This window comes from Carcharhinus amblyrhynchos, chromosome 15 (genome assembly GCF_965287045.1).
Source record: "Carcharhinus amblyrhynchos chromosome 15, sCarAmb.v2.hapA, whole genome shotgun sequence".
In the NCBI taxonomy this organism is placed as follows: domain Eukaryota; kingdom Metazoa; phylum Chordata; class Chondrichthyes; order Carcharhiniformes; family Carcharhinidae; genus Carcharhinus; species Carcharhinus amblyrhynchos.
Genome location: NC_137338.1, coordinates 70,644,027 through 70,668,491, shown reverse-complemented (window position 1 = coordinate 70,668,491; position 24,465 = coordinate 70,644,027). Strand labels below are relative to the sequence as shown.

Below are 24,465 nucleotides of genomic sequence, written 5' to 3'. Positions count from 1 at the left end.
TGTTCATTCAACATGTAAATATTAATAGATTTCAACATGGATTTTTGGCTGCTGAATTGGCCTGTTTTTGCCAGAATATTCAGTATTGAAATGTACAACTGTAGGGGTTCATCAGGTTTCTGACTAGCCGTGTTGAAAGCATGTCTATCCATGATTACGAGCAGATTTGTTCACTTTTTTCTTGTGGTAGCTCGGGGTCCATATGGTCTTCTTCCTGGAATGCAAATTATTCCAATTTCCTCGCAGCCTCCAGGCTCAGCAGCGTGTAAGCTTGGACTTGGCTTTGATTTGTCGGACAGACTGGTGCGGCAGTGGGCGCGCCATTCCTTCTCAAGCTTTTCCCAGTTGTCACCAAGGTTCTCATCAAAATTCATCGGGTTGATGTGCTCGGGTCCCCGTGCCACCTCAGCCAGCTGCTGACACCATGTAACGTTGTGTCGTTGGGCGTGAATGAGATATCGAACGGTTTATTGAACGGACGCACTCTACATGCTGCGACTGCTGCTCGGAGGAAGTCTTCCCGCGCCCCTCCCCTGCATTCCATATCACCCCCAGTGCGCGGGCTGCCAGACAATGTGCAAATTAATGCTCACACTCCAACAAGGAAATCTCTCGCCGGTGGCTGTGCTGTTCATTACTGGTACCCGTGACAAAGAAAGCTTTCAAAGCCAAGCATAACGTAGCTTGTCAGGATCTTAACCATCAGAATCTTTACTAACCTGTATGTCGGGGGTGCATGTGGAGGGGAGGAATCTTCATTTAAAAGCCCAGGGACAGGGTGAGTTTTGATGTCTTTCACCAGTTCATTGGCAAAGTCAGCCAAAAAACAGGTGAAGTATTTTAACAAGAATCATTAGGTACAGGCAACATGGCAAACATGCCACTGCTGAACATTATACACAGAAGACCCTATTTTTTAAATGAACAGGCCACCGGAGCATTTGAGTCGGTTTTGTGTCCCTATTCATGTTTAATCTCACTCTCTTATTCCTGTTCTTAAACTTGAAGATTTTGGCTGTTCCCAATTTGTTCCTTCGCGTAATAAATGCCACATAGAATGAAAGTGGAGCTTGGGGCAATAGTTTGCCCACAATCCCATCATCTACATGATAATATGTGTAGAATGATTTGCTACTCGAATACAATTTTCCACAACAAGGTTTTGGAGGCTGTGAGATGACAGCTCCTAAACAGAGCTGCACAATAACAGATCACTTGTTGCTGTGAGCTCCGTTCTGTAAACGTATCTGGGTGTAGGTGTGATTTAATTTGAGCAGAAAGCTTTGAAATGATTTGTGCCAATATGACTGAAGCACATCTGACGAGCACTGAGCAAAGCAGCTCTGGAGCAAGCAGTCCCCCCGAGGGAATCAATGCTTTGCAAAATCATGTCGATGGCACGATTTGGCACAGAGCTAAATCCAAGTGGCCGTGTCTGAAAAGGTAGACTTGAAGACGGGCACGCACAGGCTGTGTGAGGTTACCATGCTGAGGTAGCGACGGAGATTTACACTGGCCAGGGACGACCGAGTGCATTTAGATTTCGGATTTTGAGTGAACTTAAGATATAATTTTACTTGTGCGGGAGTTTCATTTCCCAGGCTGTGGAGTGCATGTTATTTTAAACAGTGTGCCCCCGCCCCCCCGCAGGTTTACATCATCGGGTAACATGTTTTGCCTGAAGTGACTGAATCCAGAGGCTGGGAATCTGGAATCCATTTTTTAAAATTAATTTTTACAAAATGTGGCCACTGTTGGCTAGGCCGGCCTTTCCCCCCCGCCCCCACTATCCCTCATTGTCCTACAGAAAGTGGTGGTTTGCTGTCCCCTGAGCTGTAGGTACACCCACAGTGCTGTTAGAGGGGGGTGGAATCCCAGGATTTTGACACAGTGACAGTGAAGGCTGAGTGATAGATTTCCGAAAACAGCTCTGCCAAGGATAGCACTCGCCCGCAGATGTTAGCGAGGAGGACTTTGCAGGGTCAACAGGGCTGGGTTTGATGTTGTGGTTCTGGTGCCCATCTTGATGCCTGATGATCCAATCCTTTTCATTCCTTTTTTCTTTCATAGTGGTTGGATATAACTGAGTAACTCGCTGGGCCATTTCAGAGGGCATTTCAGAGTCGTCCACATTGATGTGGGTCTGGAGTCACATGTAGGCCAGGCCAGATATGGATGGCAGATTCCCTTCCCTGAAGGACATTAGTGAACTCAATGGGTTTTTACAACAATGGCTTCATGGTCATAAGTAGACTCTTAATTCCAGATTTGTATTGAGTTTAAATTTCACCATCAGCCATGGTGGGATTCGAGCTTGTGTCTCCAGAGCGTTTCCCTGGGTCTCTGGATTACCAGTCGAGCGATAATACCACTCTGCCACCTTCTGCCCAATGCAGAAAATGTTCAGCAAGCCTGGCAGCATCTGCGGAGAGAGACATGGGGTAATGTTGAACCATTCAGACAGGGTGGGGCAGGCGGGAGAGGATTGACTGCCCATCACATGGCCCCTAATGAGAGGCAGTCTTTTTGGAGGGAGTTCTCCCAGTGTCTATACAACCGCCAAGTTTCTGCTGCAGCCTCCCTCTGCCCTGATGGCGCAGGCTGCCAGGTACAGCCTGGGGAAAGGAGCATCAGAAGTAGAGACTCCATATCCCTGAGATATCCCACAGGGAGGAAGGACGGCCTCCATGGCCCCCATGCTCTAACCAGTGGGATTTCCCCTCCTTTCTGCCAAGTCTTATCCCTCCACCTTCATTACATTTCAAGTCAAAATTACCTCTCTTGAGGTGGGGGGTGGGAATGGACTTGGGGGGGGGGTCTTCCATGTGCCCTTGTACTCTCTTACCTGCGTCAGCAGTGCCCACCCCTGGTAATTCCAAAGCTTTAGAGCTGAGGGCATTAACGCTCTCTGATTCCTTCTACGTTGAGGCTAGTTTCATGTGGTTTGCACCTAAAACAGCATCTACCCATGAGAGGCCCCTGTGCGATGCTACAATTAGATTTATAGCCTTTGGCACACAGGGAGCTCGACTGCACATAGCCCCAAAGTTTCCCCATAAGGGACAGATCCGTTGAAGCATCGTGAACTCCTTCCCATGTCAAAGAATAAAGAACAAAGAACTACCTAGCATGGGAAACAGGCCCTTCGGCCCAGCGAGCCCGCGCCGCCGCATCCTCCTACACCTACTCTGCCCTGCGTGTCTACGAATGGAACCCCTAACTTAGCCAGATTCAGGGGAGAATAGTGTCAATTTTGTAAACCAATCAGCCTAAGAGCACATCTTTGGGGTGTGGGAGGAAACCGGAGCGCCCGGAGGAAACCCACGCAACCACAGGGAGAATGCGCAAACTCCCACAGACACAGGCCCAAATCCACGTATCTGCACAGGTAGCAGTGCTAGTCACTGAGCTGTTGCGGCGCCTGTCTACCGGTCCAGGATCAAGCACACACACCGACACGAAGTACTAGGCCACTCCCGGAACCTCCAAGAGCAGCCCACGCACGACCCACCGTGTGCATGCCCCTCGTTTGACAACAAGGTGGACCTCCACCTGCGGAATAAAAAGACAAAAATGTCATCGCTAGTCACTGATTGGCACACTCGGGAATGGTAACAAGGTTGCTGATGTTCCCTTAGTCAGCTTTTACACGTAGGCCTCAGGCTGAGCGTCCAAGGGGGGATGTTGGATGATCCACTGGCCATAAGGTTCTTGCTCCTGGGCACTCACCCTCAGCCCCTCCACAATAAAAACAAAGTGCTGGAGAAGCTCAGCAGGTCTGGCAGCACCTGTAGACGGAGAAGCGGATGCTTCAAATCCAGTCTGATTATTCTGCAGAATTGAAGGGAGGCTGGATTGTGGTGGGCTTCACATTGTTGACCCCCTTAGTGGAAGGTAGTGAGGAGGAGTCAGCTGGAGCAGAAGGGAAGGTCACAGATTGGTTCGAGGGCAGTGGGGAGGGGGTGAAAGGAAAAAGACATCATGGAAGAAAAGGCAGATGGCGTGGTAATGGTAGTAGTGGTGGAACAAGACATTGGTCCACAGTAGGTACCAATCACAGAAGAAAGGTCAGCACTGTCTGAAAGAAAAGTAGCAGAATATGTTCATAGAAAATGTGGAGAGCCGTTTAAAATTCCGTAGGATGGAGGGGAAGTAAAATTCCACCTGACGGCTGTATTTAAAAGATCCCGGATCCCATCTGTGTTTTTAACCATTTGTTCAATGTGCCCTGCCACCTTTACCAGATTGTGCATTTATCCCCCCCACCCCCCCCACCCCGAGTCCCTGTGTTCCTGCATTTCCTTTAGCATTGTACCCTTTATTTTGCGTTGAATCTCTTTGATCTTCCTATCAAAATGAACTATCGCCCATTTCTCTGTGTTGTTTCATTTGTTGCCTGCCTGTCCATTGCCTCAGCCTATCTGCGTGTCTTTGGGGGTTAACACCACCCTTCTCATCGTTCACAATTTGTCCAGGTTTCGTGTCATCCGCAAATTTTACAATTGTGCCCTGTGCACCCCAAATCTAGGCCAGTAAAATAGATAATATTAATCCTGCTAATGAACCTTGGGGAATGCCCCCGTAAACCATCCACCTGTCTGAAAACAAACATTCACCCATCTCAGCCAGTTTAGTATCCAGGTTGCTCCTGTTCCTTTCATTCCGTGAATTCGAACTTTGCCCACAAGCCCATTACGTGGCACTTTATTAAATACCTATTGGGAGTCTGAGCACAGTCCATCAAACACATTACCCTCATCAGCCTTCTCTGTTAACTCATCAAACAGCTCTATCAAATTAGTTTAACATGATTTGCCCCGAATAAATTCCTGCTGGTTTTCCTTAATGAGTCCACACCACTGTTCATTTTCTCCCAGATTATTGCTCCTTAAAGCTTTCCCACCACAGAGGTGACACTGACTGATGAGTAGTTGTTGGTCTTATCCTTCCCACCCCTTTTTTTTGAACAAGGGTGTAACAATTGCAATTCTCCCGTCCACCCTTGTATCTGTGGAGGTTTGTGAAATCATGGCCAGTACCTGCACCATTTTCACTCTTCCCTCCCTGAGCCTTCTCGAGCACACCTGACCCGTACTGGCGACTTATCAGCTTTCAAGCTTTAAGTGTTTGGCTTTTCTCATTCCTCCTTTGTGTTCAATTGTTCTGCACTTGATTTTGTGAGTCTGCTTACTTTTGAGGCTCACTGTGCATTCAACATGGCCATGGACTCGGGGAAAAGTTAATAAATGGTAGAAAAAGCTGGCAGCCAGGGTTGAAGCATGGAACAGACTTTTTAAAGCATTGTGTAAAACTCCGATAAGTAAAGTTTCTGCATACATAGGAACAGATGTCATCACTGCACAGATCCAGTAAGCAAAATATACAAATCTCTTCTATATCAATTTTTAATCCATCCTGTGTCTAAACTATCTCCTCTATGACTTAGGCAGTGTCTTCTCCAGGGATAATGACAGATGCAAAGTACTCATTTTGTCTCTCAGCCTTACCCTCAGTATTAAGCCTCAGTTGGGTCTAGTGGCTATAAGATGAAAATTACGGATTCCCGGGTAGGTGTTTGTGACAGATGAGGCCACACAATCTTCAAATTTACCCCAGAAAGCTCGGAATTAGCCTGAAAAATAAAGCTTTCGTAAATAACCTTTTGTATCTCTTCTTTAAGTACGTTCACTCTTTAAGGTGGGAGCACTTCATTTGCATCAGTATTTTTTTTTGCTAGTCATTATAGAGACCACAGGAGAAAATCATCCGTCTGTAAAATATTATGTTGCCATGGAAATTGCTATGGTAACCTAACATTTTAAGCCACCCAAGCAATGACTTGTAACAGCAATCTGAATTTACATTTTATTCTAGATGCTTTAATTGACAGTCCCAACATCCATTTTTGACAGTGTGTTGACACCCGGGCTTCAAGCCTCTATTAGCCGAGTGTAAAAGGAGATAAAGTGATTACTTGTGTACATACTGTTGGCATTCATTAAATATATGACAGGAAGATGTGATGTGAGGCAAATCAAAGTGCAGCCAGCTTGTCTGAGGGACAATTGAGAGAAGGGGCAAAGGAAAAGACTCTGCTTCCTATTGACTTCCTTTCACATGCTATAGTGAGTTGATGAGCCGTGCCTCTAAGTATCTGCTCTGATTTGCCCAGAGGTGACATTTGCTACTGGGGAGATGATAAATCTTCCTGTATCCGCATCACAAAAGCAAACCTCATCACTTGGGCTTTCAGCTTGCTTCATTATCCGTGGATTCAAAATGATTATCGTTTTCAAAAATTTAATCCCCACCATTTTTTTTTAAGCTGCGTCTTGACCAAAACTGAAGGCGGAATAGTAGCTTCCTGCAAAATCCAGAGGCGAAATAAATGATCAAAGGGATGCTTGGCCCAATCCAAAGGGCTGGATTTTCCATCTGGGGGTCTTGATCCCCCGAAATTGGGATCAAATATGGCTCCTGATCCCACACAGTGTCACGAATACTCAGCCAGCACGATTCTTGTAGGTTTGGCCAATTAATGGACAGAGGGTCTAATTAAGGGTGTGGGTAGCACAGTGGTTAGTACTGCTGCCTCACAGCACCAGGGTGCCTGGTTCAATTCCAGCCTTGGGTCACTGTCTTTGTGGAGTTTGCATGTTCTCCCTGTGTCTGTGTAAGTTTCCTCTGGGTGCTCTGGTTTCCTCCCACAAGATGTGCAGATTAGGTGGATTAGCCATGCTAAATTGCCCCTCAAAATGTGTAGGTTAGGGGGATTGGCGAGGTAAATATGTCAGGTTAGGGGAATCGAACCTAGGACCTCAGGCCCCTCCAATGTCCTTTCTTCATCATTGCCAGGAGGTCGGATTTGGGGGGAGAGAGTGAAAGAGATTTTTAAAAGCAGTCTGGACCTGCGTTTAGACAGTGTCTCAGACCCTGGGACTACCCCAAAACACTTTATGACCAACCTTTTGTCACTGTAGTGATGTAGGAAGCACAGTAACCAATTTGCACACAGCCAACGCCATTCAAATAAATGACCACATTTTTTAATGATCTCCTTCAAAATCTTTCACATCCACTTGAATGTGTATCGTTCTTTGGAATGATGGCACCAATAGCAGTCCCTCAGGTGCACAGCAGAACATCAGCTCAGATTTTGTGCTCACGCGTTTGAGGTCGAGCAAAGCGTTTTCAATTAGAGCGAGGGTATAGTTTCTGAAGCATTAATTCCCAATTCCTGAGATACCGGTCCAGTAATCCCCTCAAACATAAATTGCAAAGAGGTACGTTACCACAGACGTTTAATCACATTCTGCAGCATTCAGAATGTACAGCCTTTACTGGGCCTGGGTGCCTGGCGTCAATCTGATCACCAACATTATTAACTTATTCCTTCCTGTACCCAGACTAACCCGGTCAGAGGTCAGCCAGTCTTTGGGGATGACTCTTGGGAGAGGTTTCTTTGTAAAGCCATTGAGCTGTTGTCGTCTAACAAGTGGAAAGCACTTCCTCTCCAACCCAAACAATACTGTCTCTTCCAAATCACTTTGCATGGAGAGGCATGGGACAGATTGTCCTCTGGGGTTGAAGGCAGTGTGTGGCGTGATTACTTCCAGTTGTAAAACAGGCCTGAAGCTCACCAATGCAGCTCTGGGACTGGCTGTATTTAATCTGAGAAGGTGTAATTCCATTGCTAGATCCGTGCAGAGTATTTTGAGTGCTCTGTCAGGAGCCTAACTCAGGCTTCATGTATTTAAGGGGCCTAACACCCATTGAAAGTGACCTCTCTATAAAACTGGCTCCTGGTGGGTGGTATAGGCCTGAGGCCTGAACCACTGGGGTTTTTTCAGTGATAGTTCCACATCCTGATCACCCGCTTACATGCTGACCCCAGACTTATTTCTACCCCTGTCCTTCTGAGAGAATGGGTGGAGCCACCACCCGCACTCCCACCCCCACCGGCATGTTTTGCTGCCATTGGTTGGTGACAGGATCTTCCAGTCCCGCTGCTGTCACTGGGGTTTCCCATTGTTCACCCTCTGCTGCTGGGGAACCCACAGTGAGGGTAGGGGTGGTGGGGGGGGCAGTGCGTAAGCATCAGCAGAACGGGAAGATCCCACTAGCAGAAAATCCCACCCAATGACTCATCAGTGGGATAACTTTATTGACTCAGGTGACAGGAACGATGACTTCTACTCCAGACTTATTATAAAAGAGGCGTAAATAAATTGCAGAATTTAAGGCTCTGGATTGCAGCTTTGTACAGCGATACAATACAGAAATGTTCCCTTAGGGTTTGACACACTTCACTCAAAGAACAAAGAAAATTACAGCGCAGGAACAGGCCATTCGGCCCTCCAAGCCTTCACCGACCATGCTATCCAAGTAAACTAAAACCCCCTACCCTTCCAGGGACCATATCCCTCTATTCCCATCCTATTCTCGTACTTGTCAAGATGCCCCTTAAAAGTCACTACCGTATCCGCTTCCACTACCCTCCCCCAGCAAAGAGTTCCAGGCACCCACTACTTTCTGTGTAAAAAACCTGCCTCATACATCTCCTTTAAACCTTGCCTCTCGCACCCTAAACTTGTGCCCCTTAGTAATTGACTCTTCCACCCTGGGAAAAAGCTTCTGACTGTCCACTCTGCCCATGTCTCTCATAATCTTGTAGACTTCTATCCGGTCTCCCCTCAACCTCCGTCACTCTAGTGAGAACAAACCAAGTTTCTCCAACCTCTCCTCATAGCTAATGCCCTCCATACTAGGCAACATCCTGGTAAATCTTTTCTGTATCCTCTCCAAAGCCTCCACATCCTTCTGGTAGTGTGGCGACAAGAATTGAACACTATATTCCAAATGCGGCCTAACTAAGGTTCTGTAAAGCTGCAACATGACTTGTCAATTTTTAAACTCAGTGCCGTGTGCCTTCTTGACTACCTTTTCCACCTGCATTGCCACTTTCAGTATCTGTGTACCTGTACACCCAGATCCCTCTGCCTATCAATACTCTTAAGGGTTCTGCCATTTACTGTATATTTCCTGTCTGTATTAGACCTTCCAAAATGCATTACCTCACATTTGTCTGGATTAAACTCCATCTGCCAGCTCTCCGCCCAAGTCTCCAACTGATCTACATCCTGCTGTATCCTCTGATGGCCCTCATTGCTATCAGCAAATCCACCAACCTTTGTGTCATCCACAAACTTACCAATCAATCCAGTTACATTTTCCTCCAAATCATTTATATCTATTACAAACAGCCCTGATCCCTGAGGAACGCCACTTGTCACAGCCCTCCATTCAGAAGCATACCCTCCCACTGCTACCCTCTGTCTTCTATGACTGAGCCAGTTCTGTATCCATCTTGCCAGCTCACCTCTGATCCCATGCAACTTCACCTTCTGTACCAGTCTGCCAAAGGCCTTACTGAAGTCCTCATCAATCATCTTCGTCACTTCCTCGAAAAACTCAATCAAGTTAGTGAGACACGCCCTCCCCTTCACAAAACCATGCTGCCTCTCACTAATATATTCACTTATTTCCAAGTGGGAATAAATTCTGTCTCAAAGACAGGATTTCAGAGTTCACTATTCCTTGATTATTCACTTTAAGGGATAGGAGTGAGCCATTGATCTGAACATGCTGACTTCCAACCTCTGAGTTCCAAAATGCATTTTCATTGCACTAAGTATTATGTTGGAAGTGCCAATTAATGTCATTACCTGGAGCTCCTGACCTGTGTGTGTGTGTGTGTGTGTGTGTGTGTATGTGAAGGTGGGGGGGTGGTGTTGGGGGACTCATATATGTTGTGTGTGTGGATATGTTTTTGTGTAGGTTGTGTGTGTGAGTTGTGTGTAGATTGTGTGTGGGTGTGGGTATGTGAGTTATGTGTGTGGATTGTGTGCATGTGTGTGTTTGTGTGTGTGTGTGTACTTGTGTGTGTATATGCATGTATGGGGTGTGTGTGGATTGTGTGGGGGTGTGTGTGTGTTTATATGTGTGTGTGAGTTGTGTGTGTGTATGTGTGGTGTGTGTGTGTGTGTGGATTGTGCAAACAGGAGTATATGTGGTGTGGGTGTGTGTATATGTGTGTGTGTGCATGTTTATATGTGTGCTTGTGTGGGTTGTGAGCATATGTAGATTTGTGTGTGTGTTTATATGTGTGTGGGGGTTGTATGTGTGTGTGTATGTATGTGTGTGGGTGTGTGTGTGTGGGGGGGGGGAGGTATGTGTATATGTGTGTGTGTGGGTATGTGTGTTGAGACCCTGAGGACACATTAAATCAGTGAGGGCTAATGGAATGTGACCTGCAGTAACATACTGAGCATTAACAAGTGAATGGCTGGAGCTCTGTTTACCCTGTTAGATTTCTCAGCTGCTTTTACCTCAGTCTATGATCAGGCAGATTGTATTATTCTCCTGCTCTTTACTAGTTACACAGTCAAGAACTGAAAATGAAGTTGTCAACAGTGGTAAAGGGTAACTCGGATTCACAGAAAGATAATTACAGCCTATTTACTAATTGGTCACTTACCCCAAGGCTTGTAGCTTTTAATGGTTTCCTCTTCGGCCCTGAGGGTTAGTCTGGAGGGTGACAGATCAGATTTAATGTTGTGCATTCCAGCAGGTGCTGCACTCGACTAGACAGGCTTCTTGTAAAGTGTGCATTGTGACCCTTTATTTAATCATATCTTTTATGATGATGTCCTTGTTGGCTTGTTATGCAGAATGGATCTCAGCCCCACATAGTGCACCGGTTTTATTGCATTGTCCTAGTTTGAATGAGAGTTGTGGTGCAGTGTCCCATGGCATCAGATTGCTTCTCACTCCATTTAACTCAACAGAAGATAAGTGCTCTTTCTTTGCATTTTTAACTTGGACAATGCACACCACTTTGTAGCTGACATGTTTCGTCAATACCACACATGGACAGTGAGAGATTTGGGTACACCAGGGTACATCTGTGGCTTCTTGTCCCAGGCCCACTCTATTACAGAGTCAGCCTTACACTGCTGACTGGTGTTTTAATCTCCCGGTTAATATTTTGGTGATATGATAAGTAAAGTGATAAGCGGTCATAGCGTGTCAGCGTTTCTCGATCATGGCTTTCATTTGTCCAATGTTTATCGTGGTTGGCGTTCCGGAATTTTCTAACTCAATCCTGAAAAGCACTTAAGCTGAATTTGCAAAGAGAATTTTAAATTGCTTAGCGTGTCTACAAACTGCAAAGAAAGAAAAATGTAGCCAGGGCTTTTGATGAGATACAACAGAACTGTTCCGGCCCATTCTGCAGCCGAGTGTAGTCAGCTAAATCCACCTGTCAGATATCCAGTGTCAGTCACTCTGTCTCAGCTCTGTCGATCAGCCCCTTACTCTAGCACCACTTCCAAAGCTTGACCTGCTGACCTGCGTGACCTTGGCAAAATTACCCAGGTCAACACAGGCGGCCATTTTAACTGCCCCGCCTGGCGGGAACAAAGCAAAGAACCATCTCGAACAGGACAGAAAGAGGACATTCAGCCCATTATCCAGCACCTGCCCTTCCCCTGCTGCCCAGCACTTTATTTCCTTTTCAAGCGTTCATCCAAATTACTTTTAGAAGTTACTATATGCACCACTCTTGCTGTCAGCGCATTCCAGGTAACAGCTCACTGCCATAAAATTATCTCCTCTTCCCACTTGTTGTTATGTCATTATCTTCTGACCCTCCTGCCGCTGGAAACAGTGTCTCATTATCTACTTGATCAAAACCCTTCCTGATTTTGAACACCTCTATTTAAATCTCCCTAAACCTTCCCGCTCGAAGAAGAACAATCTCTCTTTCTTCAATCTCTCCACATTAACTAAACTTCTTCATCCGTGGAATCATTCAGGTAACTCTCCTCACGCTCCCCAAGGGCTCGATATCCTTCCAAGAGTGTGGTGCTCAGAATTGGGACACAAACCTCCATCTATGTTTCATGAAGGTTTACTTCCTCGCTTTGTTACTTTAATTTATAATGCTCGCAGGGTCTGATCTGCGATATCTTAGTCTTTATAAACTTCTCAATTTGTCCCACTAGCTCAGGATGTTTCCACCATCGTTCCTGTTCCCTCTCTGTCCTAACTGGGCCTATATGTTTTAGCTGTCCAATCCCTCGTGCCTTGGGCATGAACCTCACCGATACCTGCAAACCAGGTGGGATAAAATGACCTTTGAACCAGTGCCTGTGTGAGCGGCCCATTCACTGGGCCATTCTGTTGGCAGAACGTTGCCTAGCTCTGCCACCAATATAAGGTGCTTCCCACTCCCACCTCCCCCCACACCCACCCATATCCCCAGTGGATTCAGTAGAGTTCTGTGCAGGGCCTGTTTCTCCTTTGGGCACTCCCCAGTTGCTCCTGACTGGTGGGGCGAAACCCGGAACCTGGAGTCCCTGAAGCTTAAAGCACTCTACACCTGGGAGATGAGGGATGGTGAGTGAGGGGGTTCGCTCACATCATTCAATAGCTGCTGCTGTTGACTCAGGCTGGGTGTTTTACCATGTATTGGTACCTCTAACCCTCAGCATGTCAGTAGGCAAGTGCTGAGAAGTGCAGTTTTGGTGTCCTTGTCAGAGGAAGGATGTCCTTGCTATGGAGGGAGTGCAGCGACTATTTACCAGGCTGATCCCTGGGATGGCAGGACGATCATATGAGGAGAGATTAAGTCGGTTAGAATTATATTCACTGGAGTTTAGAGAGGGGAGCTCATGGAAACTTATAAAATTCTAACAGGGTTAGACAGGGTAGATTCAGAAAAAATGTTCCCAATGGTGGGGGAGTCCAGGGGGTCATAGTTTGATGATAAGGGGTAAACCTTTTAGAACAGGGGTGGGGAGAAATTTCTTCACCCAGAGAGCGGTGAGTGTGTGGGATTCACTACTACAGGAAGTAGTTAAGGCCAAAATGTTGTGTGATTTCAAGAAGAAATTAGATGTAGCTCTTGGGACTAAAGGGATGAAGGGATATGGGGGGAAGGAGAGGGGGGAATCAGGATATTGAATTCGATGATCAGCCATGATCAAGATAAATGGTGGAGCAGGTTCGAAGGGCTAAATGGCCTACTCCTGCTTCTCGTTTCTGTGTTTCTATCACAGTGCCCCCTCTGAGCCACGCTGCTCCTGCAGACGGGATGAGTGAGGAGGGCCGAGAGGAAAGAGAGAATGGTTAAAAGCCCTGAGAGGGAGTTGGTAATCGTCTTGTACACGCGTGAAGGAGAGGCTGAGAGCCAGAAGAAGCAGGATAGATCAATAACGGTGAAGACCTTGGTGGAATGCCGGTGAAGGGAAACAGAAACGGTGTGAGAAGTTGCCAATTCTCTGTGAGCTGCTGAGTGTGACAGAATGGACATTCCGCAGTTTCACTGATTTAGTTTTAATCTATCCTCTTTGCACACAGGTCAGTGCGTGTGAAAAAATACCGGAGTCTTGTTGCCAAAACCATGTCCAGCGAAGGAATATCTGCGCCAACAGTCTGTTTAACAAATTGCAGCTTCTCATTAAACTGGCTAACATCTGCCCTCAGTATAATTACACCTTGTATTACTAATCACTCGGACGTTCAAGTCATTAGAGAAAACTGTAATTGCGGCAACAAGCGAGTGCGAGAGTTTTAAATTTAGCTAGTTCCCCAGGTAACTAACCCATCACAGCACTGTGAGCTACAATGCAAGGCCACTCTTGTGCTGTAGAGCTTATAGCAGTACCATAGGATCCCTACAGTACAGAAGAAGGCCATTCAGCCCATCGAGTCTGTACCGACCACAATCCCACGCATTTACCCTGCTAATCCCCCCAACACTATCATGGACAATCCACCTAACCCATACGTCCTTGCACTGTCTGCCTCGCTAAAAGCCCTGTGACAGCACCTTCCAAACCTGTGACCTGGACTGGAAATGTTGCGGGTTCCTGAGTCACTGACAGCCAGGATATTCAGCAAATGGTCATTTATTCGCTCGCTAAGCAGCCGCTTCAACACTTCATCCCGCACCCGCGTGGATGAGTAAGGAAATAAACCACTCAGGGAGGTGCTGAGTTTCTACATCTGACTACATTTACTGAGTGCTTAACTGGACTGAAAACTACCGTACAAATTCACTCTTTATTTGACTTTCGGTGTTCCATGTTAGGAGGGCTGCTGTAGAGTTGATGACAAAATAAATACACCGGAAATTTTTTTTAAAAGCTTCAAAATCCAGAACCCCTGCAGTGCCGAAGAAGGCCCACTGAGACTGCAGCAACTCTCCAACAGAGCATTTTACCCCAACCCAACCATGCAAATTTACCCCACTAATCCCCCTAACCTACACTTCTTTGGCCACCAAGAGGCAATTTAGCATGGCCAATCCACCTAGACATCTTTGGAGTGTGGGAGGAAACTGGAGCACCCGGAGGAAACCCACACAGACGGGGGGAGAACGTGCAGACTCCGCGTAGACAGTCGCTCAAGATCGGAGTGTTCCTGGCACTGTGAGGCAGAACTGTGACACCGTGCCGCCCTATTCAACTCACCGATGTGCTTTTCTGTGACTTTATTGTGATCAATGTGGAAGCCACTCAAAGGTGTTCAATTCCTGGGTGCAAAACCGAAGGAAAAAAGGGTTAAAAGATTCATTAAGCCAGCGATTGGGTTTTCGTTTTGGAGCTCGTACCTCAATGTCCCACACATATGTTGGCCCTGACCCTGCACGATGTCGGCAATAGTCGTTTGACAAAAGTTTTTGCAGGGCTGGCCGGATTTTTGGGCCTGCTTGCTCGCTCGCCTCACGATGGAGAGGCCCTCGAAAAGCAAATGACAAAAATGATTTAAAATCAGCTGCCTCCCCGTGGTTGTGAAGGGGCCAGCAGCAGCTCTGGGTGGCGCCCTGCATCCTTCCCCATCTCCTGCCTGGAGGTGTAACTGTTCCCCCACCCCCTCACATATATACACACACACACACACACACACATTGTGAAGATCATGTTTTAGGGCTACATCTAACCAGGGTTAGAGAGAGGGGTGGGTGACAACAACAACTTGCAGCGCCTCCCAGTACAAGATGGAGAAAATCAACACCCTTTTAGGATTTGGGCCTATCCTGAGGCCTGGCAGCTTTCTGGATTACGAGCCAGTCATCCACCTTGCCCGCTTTCAGCCTCACGCAGAGGGGGTCAGGAGCAGTGCGAATTCTACGAGGGAGGGTATTGGAAGCTTTACCACAACTATAAACTGTGCGAAGGAACAACAGTAAGAAAGACTCCTAACTTTCTCAGATATGTCCCTGTAAAGCTAAAAGAGAGTGAACGTTACGTATTGAGGTCAGAAAGCCCATTGAGAGGGTAGTGATGTGGGAAGAGGGGTCAGCAGGTCTGAGTGATAACTCCATTACACCAATGGTAACCTCAATAAAGTCAAATGTGTCCCACCTCCCATCTTCCATTTAAGAGGCTGGGTACATGAATAGGGAGGGAAGAGGGATACAAACCGTGTTAGGACAGAAGGTTTTTCTTATTTTAGTTAGGGCCTCATGGGGCAGCACGGTAGCACAGTGGTCAGCACTGCTGCTTCACAGCTCCAGGGTCCTGGGTTCAATTCCTGGCTCGGGTCTCTGTCTGTGTGGAGTTTGCACATTCTCCTCGTGTCTGTGTGGGTTTCCTCCGGGTGCTCCGGTTTCCTCCCACAGTCCAAAGATGTGCGGGTTAGGTTGATAAGAAATTGCCCCTTAGTGTCCAGGGATGTGTAGGTTAGAGGGATTAGTGGGTATAATATGTAGGGTTATGGGGGTAGGCCTAGGTGGGATTGTGTTTGGTGCAGACTCGATGGGCTGAAGGGCCTCTTTCTGCACTGTAGGGTTCTATGATCGACATAGACTTGCAGGGCAGAAGGGCCTGTTCCTGTGCTGCACTTTTCTTTGTACTTTGCTCATATTCTTTCCATCTGAATCCCGAGTGTGAGGGAAAGTGCCTTGCACAAAATGAACCCTCGAGCCTCATCACGCACTCTCTGTCAACTTCCATTGCTGGCCACAAGAGGCACTGCTTCAACCCCAAAGACACACCAGCAACACACCGACAGAGTGACAACTATTGCTGAAGGTCAGATTGAGGAAGTTATCATTTGGGGCTTTGAGTACACATAAGAACATAAGAAATAGGAGCAGGAGTAGGCCATCTAGCCCCTCGAGCCTGCCCCGCCATTCAATAAGATCATGGCTGATCTGTCGTGGCTCAGTTCCACATTCCCGCTTTCTCCCCATAACCCTTAATCCCCTCTCTTATCAAAAACCCATCAACCCGCGTCTTAAAAATATTTAGCGAGGCAGCCTCCACCACTTCAACGGGCAGAGAATTCCAGAGATTCACCACCCTTTGAGTGAAGAAGTTCCTCCTCAACTCCATTCTAAACCGCACCCCCCTTTAACTTGAGGCTGTGCCCCCTAGTCCTACTGTCCTTTCTGAGCGGGAAGAGTCTCTCCACCTCTATCCTATCCATCCCATTCATCATCTTATACGTCTCAATGAGATCTCCCCTCATTCTTCTAAACTCTAACGAGTACAAGCCTGGTTTATTCAGCCTCTCCTCATAGTTCAACCCCCTCAACTCCGGTATCAGCCTAGTAAACCTCCTCTGCACTCCCTCCAAGGCCAAAATATCCTTGCGTAAGTACGGCGCCCAAAACTGCACACAGTACTCCAGCTGCAGCCTCACCAATGCCCTATACAGCCGCAGCAAGACCTCCCTACTTTTATATTCAATCCCCCTCGCGATGAAGGCCAGCATCCCATTCGCCTTCCTGACCACCTGCTGTACCTGCAGGCTGGGTTTTTGCGACTCATGCACAAGGACCCCGAGGTCCCTCTGCACCGTCGCCTGCTGCAGTTTTTCGCCACGTAAGTAATAGTCCTCGTGTGCTATTCCGCTCACACCTATGGCAAGCCTGCCTGGTTGTGGGATTGGATATCTCGCTCACACTGTATGAAGGGTGGAAATTGAGGGGGCATCAAAGAACAATATTCGGTCAAACTGAGCTACTGTTTGACAGATGTGGAAAAAAAATCACCCGATGCTGTCTGGAAGGATCCAGTTGCAAACAAAACTTCCGGAGTAGTACAGAGCGTACAATTCTCCTGCTGGACACCAGCCATGATATCTCTGCCATTGCCTGTGTGGACACAATAAATGATGGATTAATGTGTAATGAAGAGCTTTTCCTATTTAAAATACATTCTCTTCCTTTCATTTCCCTCAGCTGTGCTGCACAGAACATATCTTTAATCTGGTTTTAATCATTTTCAAATAAATGTTGGCATATCTGTAAAAATGATTCCATTCAGTGTTCTCAAAATGTCAAGTTGTCGCATGCGGGAGACTAGATTTTAATCCTGCTGGCGTGGTAGAAACTGGCCAGGGAACCAGATAATTGGAGCAGTGTCAAGTGGTGGTAACCAGTCAGTGAGACAGATAATTGGGGCAGTGCCAAGTGGTGGTAACCAGTCAGTCAGACAGATAACCAGGGCAGTGCCAGCTGTGGTAGTAACCAGTCAGTGAGACAGATAATTGGGGCAGTGCCAAGTGGTGGTAACCAGTCAGTGAGACAGATAACCAGGGCAGTGCCAGTTGTGGTGGTAACCAGTCAGTCAGACAGATAACCAGGGCAGTGTAGGCTGTGGTGGTAACAGAGTGTCTGTGTGGAGTTTGCACATTCTCCTCGTGTCTGCGTGGGTTTCCTTTGGGTGCTCCGGTTTCCTCCCACAGTCCAAAGATGTACGGGTTAGGTTGATTGGCCATGCTAAGAAATTGCCCCTTAGTGTCCTAAGATGCTTAGGTTAGAGGGATTAGTGGGTAAAATATGTGGGGATATGGGGGCAGGGCCTGGGTGGGAATGTGGTTGGTGCAGACTCGATGGGCCAAATGGCCTCTTTCTGTACTGTAGTGTTCTGTGATCTATGAACCAGTCAGTCAGATAACCGGGGCAGTGCCAGCTGTGGTGGTAACCAGTCAGTCAGACAGATAACCGGGGCAGTGCCAGCTTGTTTCTGGGGTAGCGAGTGAAGTTCTAGAGGGAGAGTCTCATCACTGAAAGGAGAACCATATTGCCAAAGTTTTTTATTTGGCACCCATCAGGACTGAATCAAGAATGCCAACTTTCAAACTCTCACAGCAATATTTTGAATTACCCTTGTGGGGGTTTGGGGAGGGCAATAGATCCCTGATGCTACCTCCAGGGCAATGCCTCAGCCAATCAGCAGCCTTTTCTCCTGCAGATATAAACTGTTGTGACTGTTTGAAATTTGTCCGAATGACAGAAAATCTTGGGGATCTGAGTTTCTTTTCAGCAATGGTCAGGTTTTTCTGCTAATTGACTCAGAGCGCTATTCTCCATGGATGTGGGAGATACCATCACTCTCACCTGAGAATTCATAGAGACCCAGATCTCTGAGATCAGATGTGAGCTCCATGTGGTAGTTTGTCTTCAGGAGGGAGTTGGACTGCTTCTTAACTGAGATGGAGATTTTATCATATAGCAAGTGCCTTTGTACATTTGGACTGATTGCATAGAATCCCTGCAGTGCAGAGAGAGGCCATTTGGCCCATCGAGTGCCATCGAGTCCAAAGATGTGCGGGTTAGGTTGATTGGCCATGCTAAGAAATTGTAGGTTAGAGGGATTAGTGGGTATAACATGTAGGGATATGGGGGTAGGGCCCAGGTGGGATTGTGTTCGGTGCAGACTCGATGGGCCGAAGGGCCTCTTTCTGCCCTGCAGGGTTCTATAGTTCTATGGTGTCTGCCCTGACGTTCTGACAGAGTGTCTTACCCGGGCTCTCTCTCCCTCCCTATTTCCGTAGCCTTGTGCATTTACTATGGCTAATCCACCTAACCAACACATCTTTGGACACCAAGGGGCAATTTAGCATGGCCAATCCTCCTTAGCTGCACATCTTTGGACTGGTAGGAAACCGGAACACCCAGAAGGAACTCACGCAGACAGACAGAGAACGTGCAAACTCCACACAGCCAGTCATCCGAGACTGGAATTGAACCCAGGTCCCTGGCGCTGTGAGGCAGCAGTGCTAACCACTGTGCTAACGAGTTGCCTCATTTGCATTGGCTGAGGGGGTTCAGAGGTGATGCTACCAGAGGGGAGATCAGTGTAATGAGCCACATTAAGAGATTGGCTGATCATCTTAAATTAGTGTAGCTATTGGCACGCTCAAGATTGTTCCGTTTGTACAGCTCAATTACTGAATTACATCTAACAGCAGACATTAGTTTGGATTTTGCAAGTTGCTTGAGTATGACCTGTACTCTGCATGTTACAAACAAACTGGAGGAACACGATGCTCGGTTCAATCAGTCACTGGGATGTACGGCCAACGTACCTGATATTACACCAACATTACTCAATTCCAAGTCGCGATTTTGTTTATTAAATCAATCATTATTGATTGAAATGTTCAATTTGTTCTCTCATTGCTTGAGCAGCATCCTTTCATTCTTGTTCACCCTCCTGTGACCAGTGGGAGCATGTCTGCCTGTCGAAGATTAGCCTTTTTTTTGTTCCAATCCAATCGAGTCCAATTCAGAGTCCCAACAAGTTGGGACATTCCCGATCCAAGCTGACAAGACAGGGCTCTCACCTCCTGTCTTGATCTACACGATCCAAGCTGTTTGGAGTAGGCATAGCTCCTCCTCCAAGGCTTGATCTCATTTGCATCTTAGCCAAAAGGTCAAGATGCTGCTTCTAAAAATTGCTTCAGATGAAACTAAAGTGTAACCTAATGACTTCAACAAAGCACAGCATGTCGATACTACACTGATATAGTGATGATAAATTATTCTCCGCAGGCTGAGAGCATCTCTGGAGAGCTTGAACATGACCCTTGACCTCTCTTCAATATGGCGGAGCAGCCTGCTAGCTGACTCCGCTCAAAGCTGTGGGTAGTGGGTTCGAGGTGGCAAACCTTGGGTCAGATCAAGCCCAAGATGGGTGCAGTGCCTTATCTTGTCAGCTTTGATCATGTTTATCTCTCAAGTGGGGCCCTTAAATTGGATTCAATTTGAATTTGGTTTTTGGAGCAAAAGCAAAGAGATGGATTTGCCCGGTTCACTCTGCATATTGGCTTTGTAACTTTAAGAATGGGGTAAAATATTTTTTAAAACAAACCTGTTTACCCTGTTTATCATCCCAAACAAGTGGAAGTTTGGTGAAGAGTCCTGGCTGTTGTCTTGTGTTTCTTTATTATCCCTTATTATTGCTTTAGGTAAGTGAAGTTATTGTTCTGCCGACCCCGACTGCCCCTAGCAACAGCTATTTTAAGAATTCAACTGCTTTTCCGTCAGTCAGTTTTTACACATCTGCTTGTGATTTGACTGTCCAGTCATGTTTTCCTCAAAGTGTTTGATATTTTCTGTGAGGATTGGTATTTGAAGCACTGTCTGAACAGTTTGTTTAGGTTTGTGACTCTGGTGGATTTAGCCCAGGGCTCTCCCCAAAAAATACCATCTTTGAGCCAGCTTTGCAAATTACCATTCAAACCCCCTCCCCCCCCACCCCGAACCATCCAGAGCTACCTTTGTCGGAAGTCGTTGCCATGGTAATTAGGCCTTAGTTTGGCTGAAGTATTCCGTAGCCTTCCACTCGAGTTTCCAGTCTTTTCAAATTGGAAACGGGTGAGGGCTGAATGGTCTGAGCTGTGGCAGTGAGAGGTTGTTGGGAGTGAGACCTCCAAGGTGTTACCCCAGTGTTTCCAGCCTCAGGATAAGTTCAAGAGGAGTAGCTGATGAGGCCACAGACATCTGTCCTAATCTGGTGGCTTGGTGGTATTGTCGCTGAACTAGTAATCCAGACAAAAGGTTAAAGCTCTGGGGAACCAGGTTCGAATCCCACCACGGCAGATTGTGAAATTAGAATTCAATAAAAATCTGGAATTAAATCCAATGATGTCCATTGAAACCATTGTTGATTGTCGTAAAAGCCCATAGAAACATACAGGCCTGCAATGTTGTGCCGAGCTATGTCCAAACCCAAGATCAGGCTATCCCACTGCCTATCATTCTCGAGTGCTCCATGTGCCTATCCAATAACCGCTTGAAAGTTCCTAAAGTGTCTGACTCCCCTATCACAGCAAGCAATGTATTCCACAGCCCAACCACTCTCTGAGTGAAGAATCTACCTCGAACATCCCTCCTATATCTCCCACCATGAACCTTATAGTTATGCCCCCTAGTAACAGCTACATCCACCCGAGGAAATAGTCTCTACACGTCCACTCTATCATCCCCCTCATCATTTTATAAACCTCTATTAAGTCGCCCCTCATCCTCCTCCGCTCTAAAGAGAAAAGCCCCAGCAACCTCAACCTTTCCTCATAAGGCCTACCCTCCAAACCAGGCAGCATCCTGGTAACCCATCTGGTTCATTAATATCCTTTAGGGAAGGGAAATCTGCTGTCCCTTACCTGATTCTGACACACATGACTTCAGATCCATAGCAATGTGGTTGACTCTTAAACGCTCAGGGATGGGCAATAAATGCTGGCCCAGCCAGTGACACCCATCAACAAATGAAAAAAAAAACCTTTCGTCTTCCAATCAGTCCACGCAAAAAAAATCATTCAACTGGATAGGCTGAAGAGGCCCCAGACTGTCTAATGATGTGTTATCACTGGCCTTGCACAGATGTAGCCAAGCGGGGTTAACCCCTGAGAAGACAACTCTGAGGGTTCAGACAAAGGTTCAGCTACAAACTTAGCTCTGTGCACCAGAGGGATGGGATATTGGCCTTAGAGGGACTGGAGTGTTGATATGCCAGAATAACACCTTGAATCCAATGATTAAATTACAGTTTAAGAGATTATACAAACTAGAACTATAGGCTGCAAGTATATGTTGGAATTTAGAAGATTTAAGGGTGATTTGATTAAAGATTTCAAGCTGTAATGGGGAACTAATAGGGTAGATAAAGAAAAATTATATCTGCTGGTTGGTGCGTCTAAATCTGGGGGTGTGGCGGGCATAGTTTAGGAATTAGAGTCAGATGTTTAAGGGAGAAGTTAGGGAATAAAATCGTATACATATTTTATGGAATTGATTTTTCCCAGAGCAATACAGAGATGAGACTAGTTTCTAAGCATGCATGAATTTTATTTACAATGTTTATACAATACTCCCAGCTCAGCTTCCCGTGTGTGTGTGTGTGTGTGTTCACTTTGCTCAAAGTCACAGCCCAGGCTTAACCAATCAAGCACAGTCAGCACTGATCAATTAGCAGACTCCCATAATCAAACACAGAGCAGTTGAATGTTCCAGTTTCTACAAACAGAGAAAGTTTGGAACTCTCTTCTGGAAATGGCAGTCGAGATGGGTTAATCTTAAATCTGAGACTGATTGTTGTCAAGATGTGGAGAGTTCTGGGGCAAAGGCAGAGATGGAGGCAAAACTAAATACACACAGTTAAAGATCACGGAAGAACCATGATCCCATTGAATGCTGAAGTGGATAAAAGGGGGTAAATGGTCTCTTTGTGTTCCTATGCTTATCCACAAAAGTCCCTGCTGATCTTTAATCTCAACTGAGCATTGAAACTAAAAATGAATATAAGGAATTAACCCTTTCCTTAGAGTGTCAGTATTTGAATGCTGAGATACTGGAGTGGGGAAGGTTTGAATGGATGAGTATTGTGTGTAGCCCTGGTTAAGAATGATGGGGAGAATAAGTATCTGTTATTCTGGCCCACTTTAGCTCTGGCTGCCCAGGCACGCGCACTGAAGGAGGAGAACGACAGTCTGAGGTGGCAACTGGATGCCTATCGGAATGAAGTGGAGCTTCTTAAACAGGAGCAGGGAATGTTCCAGCGCATGGATGAAAACCACAGCAAGGAGCAGCAACTGCAGTTTCAACAGCAAGCCATGCAGGGCATGCAACAGGTCAGTCAACACACACACACACACACACAGAGCAGTGCAGGACATGCAACAACTCTGTTTCTCTCTTCACATTTGTTGCCTGATTTGCAGCTTATTTTCAGCGTTCTTATTTCCAGTTTCTGCAGTATTTTGTTTTTATCGCATATGTAAATGCATGTGGGATGTCTGTGTGTGTGTCCGTCCGTGTGTGTGTCTGTCTGTGTGTGTGTGTGTGTGTGTGTGTGTGTCCGTCTGTGTGTGTGTGTCCGTCTGTGTGTGTGTGTCCGTCCGTGTGTGTGTCCGTCCGTGTCCATGTATGTGTCCGTGTGTGTGTGTGTCCATGTGTGGGTATGTGTCCATGTGTGTGTGTGTCCATGTGTGGGTATGTGTCTGTGTGTGTGTGTGTCCGTGTGTGGGTATGTGTCCATGTGTGGGTATGTGTCCATGTGTGGGTATGTGTCCGTGTGTGTGTGTGTGTGTGTCCATGTGTATGTGTTCGTGTGCGGGTATGTCCGCGTGTGGTGTGTACATGTATGGGTGTGTCCATGTGTGTGTGTATATATGTGCGTGTGTGTATGTGCAAATGGGTACATGCAGGTGAGTGCATGCGTGCGGGTGTGTCCGTGCATGCGTGTGCGCATATGGGTACGTGTTTGAGTGTGTGTGTCAGTTACAAGAATGGTAGCATTATCTATTTATATTATCTAATAATCTGTACTTCGTGAGGGACAGAAATTGCTTGACATGAGCTCCATTACCTCAACCCCAAGGTGCAGTAGATGATTGGAGGATCTTGAGGGAATGGGATTGGGGAGTGGTGGCAGAGGTGAAGCCCGCCTCCTGCTGGCCGGAGGACCGGTTTACAGCCTGTCCAGTTGCAGTCGGCCCTGAGTGTTCATGTAGTAGGGACTGATCGATTTCCCTCCGTCCCAGCAGGGTCTGTACACATGGAGCATGCAGCTTTGTGAATCATCTTCAGATTCTGGTTTGTGAGGCACTCCCACCTCACCTCCTGTATCACCTCTGTCTAATCCACTGTTCCAGTTGTCACCTACAGCGCCCCAGATGTGGTCGCAACAATGCATTATCCTGTTTCTTAATTTAACCGGAGACTTGTTCGCTCAAGTTTCTGTATTTCTGTGATCTCAGTCACCTCACAATTTACAACGATGTTGTTACTTGTTTAGAAACTGAAGAATCACAGTTTGTAAAGATAATTAACATTATCTGGACCATACCAATAAGCCAATCTATTCAACCTGATATTAGCAGCAGGCAAAAGCATAATTTGACGTTGAGCTGATGTATGTTAATACAGAATTTTCTGGAAGGAATTGGTTCCCCTAATGGCAGCTGGAGCTCAGTCGGTATTGGACAGGTTTATGATTTGGATTAAAACGTCCGTGTGTGCTAATATTTCTTTCATACAGAAACTTCAAACTTACCTCCATGTTCTGGAATATTCACAGTGGCTGAAATTGGCTTGGGGCAAAGGTTAGATAAACAGATTGCCTTCACTCAATGGAACGGTCAGTGGCAGTGTGGTATAGCAGC

General features: G+C 46.6%; 1 protein-coding gene across 3 annotated transcripts in view; it reads left to right on the top strand.

The window, feature by feature from the left end:
* The window catches only part of enox1 (ecto-NOX disulfide-thiol exchanger 1), a 297,971-nt gene that overhangs the window by 220,888 nt on the left and 52,618 nt on the right, over positions 1-24,465 (top strand). For all 3 annotated transcript variants that reach the window (XM_080204169.1, XM_080204170.1, XM_080204171.1), the window contains one exon: positions 22,748-22,932. In XM_080204169.1, coding sequence (XP_080060295.1) covers positions 22,748-22,932 — 185 coding nt within the window. The remainder of the gene's footprint in view (positions 1-22,747; positions 22,933-24,465) is intronic.